Source organism: Sphaerodactylus townsendi, linkage group LG07 (genome assembly GCF_021028975.2).
Source record: "Sphaerodactylus townsendi isolate TG3544 linkage group LG07, MPM_Stown_v2.3, whole genome shotgun sequence".
In the NCBI taxonomy this organism is placed as follows: domain Eukaryota; kingdom Metazoa; phylum Chordata; class Lepidosauria; order Squamata; family Sphaerodactylidae; genus Sphaerodactylus; species Sphaerodactylus townsendi.
In genome coordinates, this window is record NC_059431.1 from 22,546,763 (window position 1) to 22,560,784 (window position 14,022).

Sequence of the window (14,022 nt, forward strand, 5' to 3'; positions counted from 1 at the left end):
CTTGTTGTTATAGTTTGAGGATAACGGTAGGGTATCAAGAGCCTTGGGTAAAAATGGGAGCTTTCTCAAAAGGGAAAATCTTTTGCAGAAACGCTGTTTGCTTGCTATGACTCTGTGGAGCGTCAGAAACATGCACAGCATGCAATACTGGGCACAAAGGTCAACTCCTCATACTTTCACCTTTTAAGCCAATCTGGTGTAATGATTAGGAGTGGTGGACTGTAATCTGGAGAACAGGGATAGATTCCCTGATCCTCCGCATGAGCGGCAGACTCGAATCTGGAGAACCATGTTTGATTTCCTTCTCCTACAAATGAAGCCTGCTGGGTGATGTTGGACCAGTCCCAGTTTTCCCAAAATTCTTTCAGCCCCCCCACCTCACAAGGTGTTTGTTGCAGGTAGGGGAAGGAAAGGTGATTGTAAGCTGCTTGAGACTCTTTAAAAGGAGAGAAAAGGCTAAGTGTAAAAACCAACTCTCCTTCTAAAAAGAACGTTTATAGCCCTCAGAAACGCAAAAATGTGGTTAGCAAGATGGCAGAGTTGCCTGTTGCAATCTCGGAAACTACACATGTGACAGAATTAGATCTGTATTAGCTGCAGTGTGCTGCTTAACTTTCTGGATGCATTATGATGTAGCGCATAGAGACTTGCAGCTCCATCCAGAGCCGTTGGGCGGGCGGGGACAGCACAGCTTTGGTGCAGGAAGCCCGAACAGTTAAAAAGAAAGAACTCAACTCATGCTCCCTCATGGCACAGAATAGAGATATGCCACAAAAATCATGGTGTATCTTGGACAGTGGCTCCACCGGCCCAAGGGGGCTGAACGGGGACTGGAGGCCAGCTACTGTCGGCCCCACCCCCAGCCTGCTCCTGGCCAGACTGGTGCAGTGTTTTGTGCTGGTGGGGCTGGGCGAACGATGCTTCTTCCAGATTGAGTGCCATAGAGTCACATGGCGCCCAGCCCCCCAGGTAAACGCCCCCTCTCCTGATTCATTTGCCCTTTGCACCGGCAGAATGGGCATTTCCACCAGCGCAAGGGAGCGCTGGTTCCAGAAGAGGATTTGTCCCCTCCTCTGGATGTTGGACTAGAAATGGGGAGACCAGGGCTCAGATCTTCCATTACCCATTAAGCTCTAACACTCTTTCTGTATCTAAACTACCTCACAGGGAAAAATGGAGGAAGGGGGAACCCCTCAGGTCCTTGGAGGAAAAGAGCAAGATGAAAATATAATATTTATTTTTATTTACAAAATGTATATGCTACCTTTCTGCCTAATGAGGCCGACCAAGTCAGCTAACGGTTAACACAGTATATAAAAACAATTCTTGACAATAAGAACCAAAACTGAAGTATACATTAAAAATGCATACCACAGTGATTAAAATATAGGGCCGGAGGAAAGGGTCACTGAGGGAAAGCCAGATGACCCAGCAAAGTCTTCAACTACTGGCAGAAGTCAGTGACAGAAAGGAACAGACAAAGACCCCTTGGGGAAAGAGTTCCATAGCTTCGGGGTCACAGCCAAGAAGGTTTTCTCTCTGATGGCCACTCCATTGATCTCACAAAGCTGCAACCCGCAAAGTGGGATTTCAGAAGATGAGCCTAGCAGTTGAAAAGGCCTGTTATTCCGTTTGTCCATTATTTTAACAGATAGAATAAACTACTCTAATTATTTAATGCAAAAATAAGCCATGGAAAGTTTTAAAAAACCTGCCTGGTTTGCATAATTTTTTGCACATTGCAGTAGTTGTCTTGGTACAGAATTAGGATTCCTAGATACAGAGTTTAACTTTTTTTGGTTCTTTTTTTAGTGTGGACTATGCACAGCTTTGCATATAATACCACCAAGAGTGTCAAAACCCCCACATTTGTATCCGGTTTTTTATGGCATGTTGCTTTTGACCTTCCTTATTTGGGGCCCCGTTAGAAACTGGGAGGTAATATAGGTACACAAGATCATCAGTTATGATAATACAGTCGCATAGTGGTTTCAAGTCACAAAAGAAGAGAAAGTTTCATACCAGTTTCCTTGCATGGCATTGGTCAAAGTACATCTCTTTCTGCCAGACTCTTAGGGTTAGGCTGGGAAAGAAATATTAGAAGAAGGAGAAGAAGAAGAGTTTGGATTTATATCCTGCCTTTCTGTCCTGTAAGGAGACTCAAGGTGACTTACAAGCTCCTATTCCTTCCTCTCCCCACAACAGACACCTTGTGAGGCAGGTGGGGCTGAGAGAGTTCCAAAGAACTGTGACTAGCCCAAGGTCACCCAGCAGGATTGTAGGAGTACGGAAACACATCTGGTTCACCAGATAAGCCTCTGTCACTCAGGTGGAGGAGTGGGGAATCAAATCCGGTTCTCCAGATTAGAATCCGCCTGCTCTTAACCACCGCACCACGCTGGCTCCCTTAATTAATGCACTTCAGCTTTGAATCACAAAATAGACTGGTAAACTTGTCTTGGTGGCCATACTTGGTGCAGAGATAAAGCCCAATTTTAAGTCGGCGTGTATTAGATACAAGCTTGTGCCTTTTCTCTTTTGCTTCTGTATTTTCTCATTGTTATGGTGAAGAGAGCAGTGACCGGCATCAGACGTATTAGCAGTTGCTGTTTTGGCCTCTGGATAAAGACCAGGTTTTGGTGAGAGATGAAAAGTTAACAGGGTGGCCCAGAAAGCAGGCTCTGGAGAAAATAAGGTCTTGGAGAAGCACGAAGAGTAATTTCACGATAGAGTGAGAATCTATGAAATACAAAGAGAGTTTGAAACTTATCAAAAGCTCTCTCTGATCTGTATCGGCTCTTTGATCTTAGCTATAGCTGTGCTCAGTATTGCTGATGCTTCAGCAGTCGCATGTACTACAGCAAATGGATTATATATATATTTACCATTTTTGAACTGAGGCTGAGCAATAAAACCCTCAAGCGTGTACTGTTCACTGAAGGGTGGCCTTGAGGCTCATATGTACAAGATAGTTTTGAGCATCTGTACCTTGCCTTCTCAAGCTGTCCACGTTCACCAGTTTGGACAGCTCTGTTCTCTCTCTTGCCCGTGGACTATCCACTCTGTAGATTAGGAATCAGCAACCGGATTCCTGTGGAGTGAAACTTTGCAGAGTATCAGTTGCATGCTGCTGGTTCAAAAAAGATATGAATTAGTGGGGTCAGATCATGGCCATGGGACATGCTAGCCTTCCACTTTGTAAAAGGAGAATGAACTTGGCCCACCAACTTGGACCTTCTCAAAGTGACCTTTCCTGCAAACTAGAGCTGTAGATCAGTATACTTAGTGCTGAATTTGGGATCTTTGGCCCCTTCCGCACACACAGAATAATGCATTTTCAAACCACTTTTAGAACTGTTTGCAAGTGGATTTTGCTATTCCGCACAGCTTCAAAGAGCATTGAAAGCAGTCTGAAAGTGCATTATACTGCATGTGCGGAAGGAGCCTTTGTGAATATACCTTTTCAGAAATAATGGGGAGTAACTTAATGCTGCTCTATCAGCATCTGTAGATTCTGGTATTCCGCCTGTAATGGTTTTCGGGAGATTCACCAGACGTGAATGAATTTTGCTTGTCTTAGGCAACAGGTTTTTTGAAGAGAGTTGGAACTGGTCCGATAGAGCTTGCCCTGCTGTGTGACACCTTTCATTTGTTGCAGTTAGCTCTGATCAAAGAGGTTTCACAGGTTTCTAAACTTCTGGAAACCTTCATAGCTTTTTTTATTTCACGCTAGTATTTCACAGTGCAACCAAAGCTGATTTACTTTGGGGTTTAGATTGGGGTAACTTCATAGGATTGTGGTGTGAGTGAATAATCGAATAGGAACGGCAGCAAAGCACAGTTCCCTAATGAGTATTCCTGTGTGATGCTACTGTTGCATTAACATTTTAGAGGTACACATAAAACATTTAGGTGTACACTTCAGAAGGCAGCTGGCGCCCCTCCCTTGAGATAATAATAGATTGATTTCACAGATTACAACGATTCCCGTGTTGGAAAAAAATATTGTCACTGTATGACCTAGCCAACGTACGCACACTTTTGAACAAGCATGAACCAGGATCTGAATCCAGATCCTGAGCTCTACTATTGTAAGGATTGGATGCTTTTTGACTTCATAGGAGACTTTGGGGCTTTACAGATTTTGTCTCACAAGCTCCAAAAAGCAACTTTTCAGCAAAAAAAGCAACCCTAGGCAGGATTTTAATCTGCAGCCAGACTAACTTCATTATGTTAAGAGTGAGACCTCAAAGATCCCAAGACACTCAATGTTTATATTGCCTTGGTTTGAAAATAAATGATAATGTTGATTAAGTGAGCAGATGGGAAGCGAAGGGATTATTGCTTAGTGGTATATGTCGTAAAAAGTATTTGATTGGATTAATAGCTTTTTATTCCTAAAGCGTGAACTCCATTCAGCTCCCTTAATGGGTCATTTTCAATGTGTTATCAAGGCTGGCTTTCACTCCCTGGGATTTGGTGCTAGTGGCATTCATAGCACATGAAATAAATCTTCAGTGAAGTGATCAATTGGATCTTCATTTGTGTACAAAAGAAGATATTTTTTCATTTAAATTTCCTTGAATCTGTAGGGTAATGTCGCTTGGATAGTCAAAGGAAGCAAGGATCCTTTTGATTATTGCTTCAGCTATATCCTAGACAGGATTTTGGAGTTGTTTCCTCTTGTTGGGATATAAGCAACAGAATCTTTGCAAAAGATTGTTTATTCTCTGCAGTTCAAAAGGGGAGATACTGTGAAATATGCTTCCAATCTTGTTAGAAGCTCTTGTTAGTGAAGATGTTTGTCAGTTTAAAAGACTACGTATTTTGTCTCCTGAGAGCATTGTTTCAAATAAATAAAATACTGAGGGTGGCTTATTGTAGCAGCAATTCTCAGAAGTGACGACAGACTCCAAACGGATGTTGATAGAATCATGGACTTTCCCCAGGGAAAATGAATGTTTGCTGCAAACTAAGGAATTCCTCCAACAAATTCTATCCGCATGCAGGTTCCATTGTTTTTTGGTGTGGGAATAGGTTGTTTGAGGGCAGGATCTATATCAAAGGTGTCACATGTATGTGCAGAACCCTCAACAGCCCTTTGGATAATGTGCCAATTCATATGTGTTCTTGTCCCTCAACATGCATGGTGGTGAAGCAAGCTCATCTCCCTTCCCCCCATCCTGGACAGCAGTCACTCCATGCAAATGTCCTCCTACTCTTGTTTTGTGGGTTTCTATGTATGATGGGGCGTTTCCACAAAATGCCTGGTTTTCATTAGCTCTTATCCATGTGGTACTGGCCCAGATTGTGAGCAGGCAAACTGATTGTCAGCCATCAGTAGTGTCAGAATTTGTATTTACTCGCAGGTTATTAAAATTCATTTGGAAGAACTCGGTAGACATTCACCTTTAGATTCACGGAAATACCATATTCCTGAACCTGTGTGCTATTCCTAAACCTGTGTTTCCCACCCAGTAAGGAGAAGAAAGCCGAAAAACAAAAGTGGTCTATTACAGAGGATGTTCAGAACAGTTAGCAGTGGCAGGTTTGCCAGGCCCACTTTCCTGGGACTTCCATTCCCTTGGCCTCTGCAGTGGAGGAGCATGGATTACATCACCCTCAACCTCTTCTGTTGCTGCCCATCTGGAACTGAACAGGGAGTGTCACTCATCCTGGACTTATGAAGATCTGTGTACCTCCAGCAGCATCACCCACCTCCACCCTCTTTTCCATTGTCAGAGGAAGAAGCATTGGGTTAATATAGCACCGGACAGGAACACTCAGGGCAGACACATTAACAAGTCTCTGCAGGGGTGTACATTCCAGGGCTGGAGATGGGAACGCTCTCCAGGGCAGGGTGATTGTACTCTCTCAATCCCTTCAGGAAAGGTGTGAGATAGATGCTTTGCATGGCAGATGTGGGCGAGGGCATGTCCAGACAGGTTTTTTCTGCATCCATGTGGGTATACTTAGCCCATGCAGAGAATGGGCTCCCCATTTTGGTGCTGCATTGCTAGGCACCCCAAGGTTTGGCCGGATGAGCAGAGATGCTGCTGTCTTAAAAGCAGGGTTCCCCCAACCCACCGTGGGTTGGTCCAGTAACAGGAGGTCCATTCAACCCAGTGGCAAGTGGTTTCTTACTGTGGCCAGCCAGATTCTATCTTCTATCCTCAGCAACTGCCACTGAACACTTAGACATCATGGCTAATAGCCATTATAGACCTAGCCTTCATGAATTTGTCTCGTCCCCTTTTAAAACCATCCAAGCTAGTTGCCGTCATTACATCCTGAATCTAAGTCTACCATCTAAGCTATTTTCTATCATTACATCTTGAATGATCTCCCACGGAAGAAAAAAAATCCCTGAACGTAGAAAATTATATAGTAAGAGGGAAAGCATCTAGCCTTGTTTTGTGCTGCACTGACTCCCATTAATGTGATGGCAAATACACAGTGTAATCTTTCTGAAGTCTCCATTTTTAACTAACAAGCTTATTTTGCAACGCTGTTCTTCCTTGCTGAAGCTAGGAAGTGGAAAAGGTATCATAGTAATTTTGATCCAGAATAAGTGCATAAATACGCTTTTTAAAAACCATACTGGGGACTTGCACTTCGTCCTCGAGTTATTGTTCAAGTCTAGGCTATGTATGGATCCGGCTTATACATTCAACTATGTGTTCTTGTTGTGATTCTTGTAATGTAGCTATTGTTACTTTAGCTGGGATCTGTGCTTAAAGACTCCCTGAGATCCCATGTGAAACCAGAGGGGCATGGAGACTCCATATTGGATATTAAACCAGACATCAAGCTGTCTGCCATAACATGAGTTTGCAAAAGGGACTGGTGAGAGCCAGCGTGATGTAGCAGTTAAGAGCAGGAGCACTCTAATCTGGAGAACCGGGTTTGATTCCCCACTCTGCCACTTGAGCTGTGGAGGCTTATCTGGTGAACCAGATTAGCTTGTGCACTCCAACACATGCCAGCTGGGTGACCTTGGGCTAGTCACAGTTCTCATCTCAACAGTCTTTATTTGTTAGCCATAGGCCTTTCAAATTACATGACAGATCAACAAATTAAAACAGAAACCATATTAAAACCAAATTATATACACAAATGGTGGTAACATGACCTTAAGAACGTACAACTTTTCAGATCTTACATCATTTCTTACCATGTTTCAGATCTTCCATCTTATAACTTATTCTTTAAGCTATAACCTTTCTGCATTCTAAGTTTAGTAGAAAGGAACATAAATGAAGCAACCCTATGTGTAACTTTGGTCAGAGTTCTTTGGAGCTCTCTCAGCCCCACCCATCTCACAGGGTGTTTGTTGTGAGGGGGGAAGGGAAAGGAGATTGTAAGCCCCTTTGAGTCTCCTTACAGGAGAGAAAGGGGGGATATAAATCCAAACTCTTCTTCACTTCTTCTTCTATGAGAAAACTGTTATGGCTCTGTCAAGACCCTCTCTTTGATTCCCAAGGCCCCTCAAACCCTGTTCCCGATGAGTGACTGGTCTTTGCAACACAATTGCTTGCCATTGCAGCTGCTGAAAAATATCACCATAATGGGTGCTGTGTGGTTTCCGGGCTGTATGGCCGTGTTCTAGCAGCATTCTCTCCTGACGTTTCACCTGCATCTGTGGCTGGCATCTTCAGAGGATCCTCTGAAGATGCCAGCCACAGATGCAGGCGAAACGTCAGGAGAGAATGCTGCTAGAACACGGCCATACAGCCCGGAAACCACACAGCACCCAAGTGATTCCGGCCGTGAAAGCCTTCGACAATACATATCACCATAATGCAAACTCACCCAGAAACCTACCTGAATGCGTAATCAGGGAGGAGAGTCTCCGGATTCATTAGCATTTCTTTGGATGACATTAGCCATCCCAGCCAACCCATCAGAAACCTGTCCAGTGGCATCCGTCAACCAAGTTGTCCTACGAGGCATCTGACACTTTTAGTTCACAATCACCTGGTAATATTTACGGGGAAAGGTATAAAAGGAGCTTTACTGGCTGCACCATTTTGAGGCTGTTTCCATTCATGGACCTTTTTCTGCTCATGACACGAAGTGACACTCTCAATTTGAGAAAGGCAGAGTATGACCTGCTTTCCCTGTTCTATTATACCCGCTTCAGACCTTACCCTTCTGTCTGTTCTTCCCTCCTGCCATGCTTCTTTGCACCAGCCTTTCTGATTCCTGATTGGCTGATCTCTCGCACCCCATCAGTTCCCCTTTTTGACTAGCAATTCCCTTCTTCCATCATTCCTTTCTCACACACTCTCACATTCTCAAGGGTATACCCTCACTTTCTTCCATCCCCTAGTCCAGTGGTGGTGAACCTTTGGCACTCCAGATGTTATGGACTACAATTCCCATCAGCCCCTACAATTGGCCGTGCTGGCAGGGGCTGATGGGAATTGTAGTCCATAACATCTGGAGTGCCAAAGGTTCGCCACCACAGCCCTAGTCACTTTCTCTTGGACTAGCCAAAGGGGTGGAACACATTTTTTTATAAACTCGAATTGAAACTGGATGCAAGTGATTTGCAAATGGGTGCTAATATTGGATGTTTTTACTATCATGATTAAATTGCTATTATCATACTTCTCAGAAGAACTGCTATTCAAGTTTTACTGCTTAGATTTGGTCTTGACATGAAAGCTATCTTCTTTCTTGTTTTTGCTACTCTCTGGTGTGGTTATGTTAATAAAATTGCTGTCTGGTTAGTATCTGTATACCTCCTTTATCTTCCTTGTAAGTGTATTAAATTTTCCCACATTGGTGTATATAAGGGCTAAAAGATTACCACGGAACCCAAGCCTGGAATGTACATGTGTGGGCATGCTTATCTGTCTATGCTGTATCACTCTTGAAAGCTACTCAGATTAACAATAAAATAACAAAATAAAATAAAATAAACACTGTTTGCAGAAAGTGTATTTCAGAGGCCTGAATATTAATGAAAGTGTTAAGCTTTGATTTTACCTTGCATAAATTTTGCCATCCCTTTCTTAAACCACAAATAAGCTAAAGTAACTTGTTAAGTTGCAGGCAACTTACAGCTGTTGCATCATAGGATTTTCAAAGCATGAGATGAGCAGAAGTGGTTAGCCATTGGTTTCCTCTGCATAGCAACCCAAGTCTTTCTTAATGGTCTCCTATTCAACTACTAATCACGGCTAACTTTGCTTAACTTCCAAAGTTTGATGAGATCCGGCTAGGCCGGGCTAGCTAGGCAGTTGGACCACAGATACCTAGGTTCAGATCCTTACTTGGCTGTAATGCTTTGTGGACAGCTTTGACAAAGCAAATAATTCCCATCATAACCTACCACACAGGATTGTTTTTAGAATAAAATGGGGTGTCCCCTTGTTTGCCATCAGTTCTTTAAAGAAAGGCAGAATGGAAATATTATAATTCTGAAGCATCAAAACACAGGCTGTAGCCAACATTTAACGTTTTACCTTCTCACAGTTTTATTGAAATATTATTGGTGTATTTTTGTTCGTAGTGTTATTCATTATTACTACCGTGAAACAAATTGCTTATGTTTGTATTTCTGTTGATAAGCTATATTGATATTTATCTGTGGAGTGCCAGTGTTTCAGTTCTGCTCCCCCCCCCCCTGTTTTTGCTACTATACTGTAGGGAGAAAGAGTGTAATTTTGAAAATAATCACCTTAAACATGCATTTCATAAGATGATGTGTGCTGAAATATTTATATGTTCTTCTGAAGTATCTTTGAAGCAGTCAAATCTGTCAGCCTTTGACAGTTTCTGTACTATTACCTCAGGACATTTTCCTATTATATGGCAAGATGATAGAGATGTTGATTATAGAAACCCATATGCTGGTACTATGGATTACCTGCCATGCAGATGGGACTGTTAGCAACAAATTGCTGAGCAGCTAATAAGCTTAGATCCTACTGCTTAACACCTCCAGCTCTTGCGGTCTCTTTCCCTCAAACCCTGGACAAACAAAGGAGCACTTAAGGTAATTGAGGTTAAGAAAAATCATGGTCCTTGTAAACAGACTGGTGACATTTGGAGATTTTACATTTCGTCTGGGAGAACAAGAGTAAGTGAGGCTAGTGAAGGGAGGGAGACGTTGGCCTGTCTGGTGAGCGTTCATTTACAGAGTTGACGTGATTAATTCTCATTGCTGCCATTTTGTGAAACCTCTTTGTGGCTTAATGTTCAGTCAGTTAATCTGGTGCTTAGATTTACATGTTGCCAGGAAGGAGTTGTGTTTATGCAGCAGAAAGCGAGTATGATTTGTGTAGGAACCTGGAACACAAGTAGCTAAATTAACCCCCATCCCTCCGGCGACTGAAATGACGAATCTGTGTTATTTCTCTGCTTTTCAGGTGAATGCAGCAGCGGAATTTGCGATGAGGCCTCTTGCATTAATGGCGGCACCTGCACAGCGAGCAAAGCGGATCGATACATCTGTCTTTGCCCGCTCGGGTTTAAAGGTCGACACTGTGAAGAAGGTGAGAGGTTTACTGCCATTCTTGCCCATTATCATTTGGCTCTGAGTTTGTGCCCAGACTGATCTATGCCCTGTTCAGTCAAGCAGGTCAGTGGAATGTCCACAGCTCACTGGGGGTGCTGAACTGGTTTTCACAGTCTGTATCACATTGCCAGTTAACTGTATTCTGACTCGGTGGTGCCGTGCCGTTAAGCAAAGAAGTCTAGATCTCATGTTGCTGGTTGTGCTGTTGTAGCTTGCTAGAACTTCTGTATTATGTTCCAGGGTTGCTTCTTTACCTTGGCAGCCAGGTTGGAGTGGCTTTTTTGGTGGAACTTCCACACAGTTCTATGTGATCATTCTCCTATATTCCCTGTCCTAAATACTCGCTTTCCCAAATGTACTTTTGGGAACGAATGCAGTCCAAGTGCTTTTTCATTCCCTGAGAAGATCACACCCATACTGGCACCATTTTCCTGCCTTGAGCCTCTTATGGGTGCCGTATTTCCTGCATGGTTTTCCTGCCACCTCATTAGAGGGCTTTAAAAAAAATGGATGACTATTTCACCAATGTATTTCTGTGACAGTTCTGTTGAACTTTGGCACAGAATTAAACACTCCTGTTGACAAAAATATTTACCTTTTCCACATGGATTCTTTGCTGCAGTTTTGATTCAATTGGAAAGTGGGGGTTTTCCTGCATTTTTAAGAATTTAATAGACTATAGAATGTAATAGAATTTAATAGAATTTAAGAGACTAAAGAAACTAACGCAGGGGTGTTGAACTAATTTGTTATGATGGTCAGAAATTATATGAATGTGACTTGGGGGGGCTGCCTCGACTGGCTGCCACCACCCCCCCCCAGCAGCCTTATCAGCCTAGATTGGCACTGGGGGGAGGGAGCGGCTGTCTCAGCTTTCAGTCTATCAGCAAGCTTGCCAGCCCAGATCAGGAGCAAAGGGGGTGGGCTCACGGGCCTGATAAGCCCTCTCAAAGGGCTTGATCTGGCCCCCAGACCACATGTTTGACACTTTCAACCCACCAGAACAGCTGCTTTTCTGCTTTCTTGAGGAACTGAAATAAAGTGTGTCTCTGACTTACTCTTTCAGCTTTCACCCTTGCCATACCTCACTTCAACGAGACCTTGAAATCCTTTGCTACAACTCCTTGGCCATTAGAGCCACATAACTATCTTTCCTTCATGGAGTTTGAGTTGACATTTCGTCCAGCTTCAGCCAACGGTGTGCTTTTGTACAGCTACGACACGGGGAGCAAAGACTTCCTGTCCATTATCATGGTGGACAGCTTTGTGGAATTCAGGTTTGACTGTGGTTCAGGCACTGCTGTAATCAGGTAAATGAAATTTGTGTATTACGTACAATAGTGCCATACATACTTTTTCAGTCTTAGTTTGTGCTTTTAAGACATTTGTACGGTCTGCAACCACCCGCCCCTTTTCTTTGAAGGCCATAAGGACAGAAGAGGGCAATCAAGATGATAGCGGCCAAGGAAAGTCTGAAGAGTCAGGGAGTTTTCAGTTTAGAAAAAAGTCTAAATTTAGAGGGGGTATAATAGAGGTGTGTAAAATTACGTACAGGGTAAAGAGAGTGGCAGTGAGAACTTTTTCTCTCTCCCAAAATAGTAGACAGCATCCAGTGAAATAGATGAGTAGTAAATTCAGGATGGACAAAAGAAAATACTTATTTACTCAGCAAGTATTTAAAATGTGGAATTCACTGCCAGGGGTTATAGTGACGGCTTCAGGCATGGAGGATAGATCTGGCTGCAGCTACTAGCCATCGTGATTATGGGGAACCTCCTCATCCAAAGGCAGTAAACTTCTGATTTCCAGTGCCAGCAGACAATGTGAGTGGAAGGCCTTGGCCTCTATGCAGAGGTGGGATCCAGCAGGTTCTCCCAGTTCCCGAGAGTGGGTTACTAATTATTTGTGTGTGCCAAGAGGGGGTTACTAATTGGGTCTGCTTTTCCATTAGGAATTCCATTAGGTCCAAAAATCATAAAGTCCTGTTGTTTCCTATGTGGCTGGTTAGCGAAGGTAGAAAACGGGATAATTCTCCCTGTTGGGCTGTTGTAAAAACATGTTTTAGAAATATGGTAAAGTTCCTTGTTTAAGGAAAGTATCCGTCTTTTGATTTCTACAAACAAAATTAAGTATTTGAAAGTATTTGACAGGCCGTCAATTAGAGGAGAAGTAGTTGTTTCTGTTGGCAGTAGACGATAGGACTTGCTATAATGAGTTTAAATTATGGACAGAAAGATACCAGCTGGAAATTAGGAACTTTTTTTTTACAGTAAGAGTTTTTTACAGTAACAGAGAAATTATTAATGCCCCGCCCCCATCATGCCCCGCCCAGCCCCATTGGCGCCACGCCACTGTTTGAATCCCACCACCATGGGAACCTGTTACTAAAATTTTTGGATCCCACCACTGCCTCTATGCCCTTCTTCTTGTCAGAGGAACTGGTTGGTCACAGTGTGAGACTGGATACTGCACTAGATAGACCACTAGTCTGATTCAGCATGGCTCTTCTTATATTCCTGTCGTGGCACACTGAGAAATGCCTGGACCACTGTTCAAACTGTACTGCAAAATGTTGCACGTTTGTTACATTATGCTGTAAATAGTGGATATGAGCCACTGAAAAAATATGTAACGTTTTTGTGTCTGCTATAACTTGTATTGAAATTTCTCTGATGGGCTAGAATGAATTTGTTGTGAAATCATGATCCTGGATTTTTAAGGAAAGTGATTCCTGACATACTGTGACCGAAAGTTTACTGACCTGCATTTGTAGTGCCTCCAAATATTTTATATTGTGGTATGAGTTTTTAAATCCTTTGGCCAGCGGTATGAGTTTTAAACACTATAGCTAGCATGATGCAGTGGTTAAGAGTGGTAAATAATCCAGACAGCCAGGTTTGATTCCCCACTCCTGCCCATGAAGCCTGCTGGGTGACCTTGGACCAGTCAGAACTCTCTCAGCCCAACCTACCTCACAAAGGGAAAGGAAGGGATTGTGACTGTAAGCTGCACTGAGACTCCTTAAGGTAGGAAAAAACAGGGTAAAAAACCCCCATCTTTTCTAATGTTGCAAAACTACTGAACACCCAAAATGTATCTCTAGTTAGAATTTCAAACCAAATTTTAGTCCTTGATTATTATATTGCTCCTTGTTGGGATGCAGGAGGTCTTTCAGGACAAAGAAGTGTGCAAGGAAAGAGGACATTCTGCATATGTTGTTCCTTATTAAACACTTGGCCTCATCTGTTTCCTTCAAGACATATTGATCAGAGGTGATTATTGCTCCATTCTACATTGACCTATCTAGGGTAATTAAATCCTACTTGTTATTAAACAAAGGAAAGGGAACAAATGAATGACTTTGGCAGCCAATTAAAAGAAGAGACGGCGAAGAGATTCTTTAGTGCGATGGTTTTTCTAGCGTTTCTAATGGATTTTCTTTTTTTGCTTCTGGGAAATATTAAAGCTTATCAGTGACAAGGTGTAAAATGTGG

General features: G+C 42.9%; 1 protein-coding gene across 1 annotated transcript in view; it reads left to right on the forward strand.

Annotated features, from left to right (window-relative positions):
* EGFLAM (EGF like, fibronectin type III and laminin G domains) overlaps nucleotides 1-14,022 on the forward strand; it is a 149,365-nt gene that overhangs the window by 108,921 nt on the left and 26,422 nt on the right. Inside the window, exons 14-15 of the mRNA XM_048504664.1 lie at nucleotides 10,380-10,505; nucleotides 11,595-11,838. Coding sequence (XP_048360621.1) covers nucleotides 10,380-10,505; nucleotides 11,595-11,838 — 370 coding nt within the window. The remainder of the gene's footprint in view (nucleotides 1-10,379; nucleotides 10,506-11,594; nucleotides 11,839-14,022) is intronic.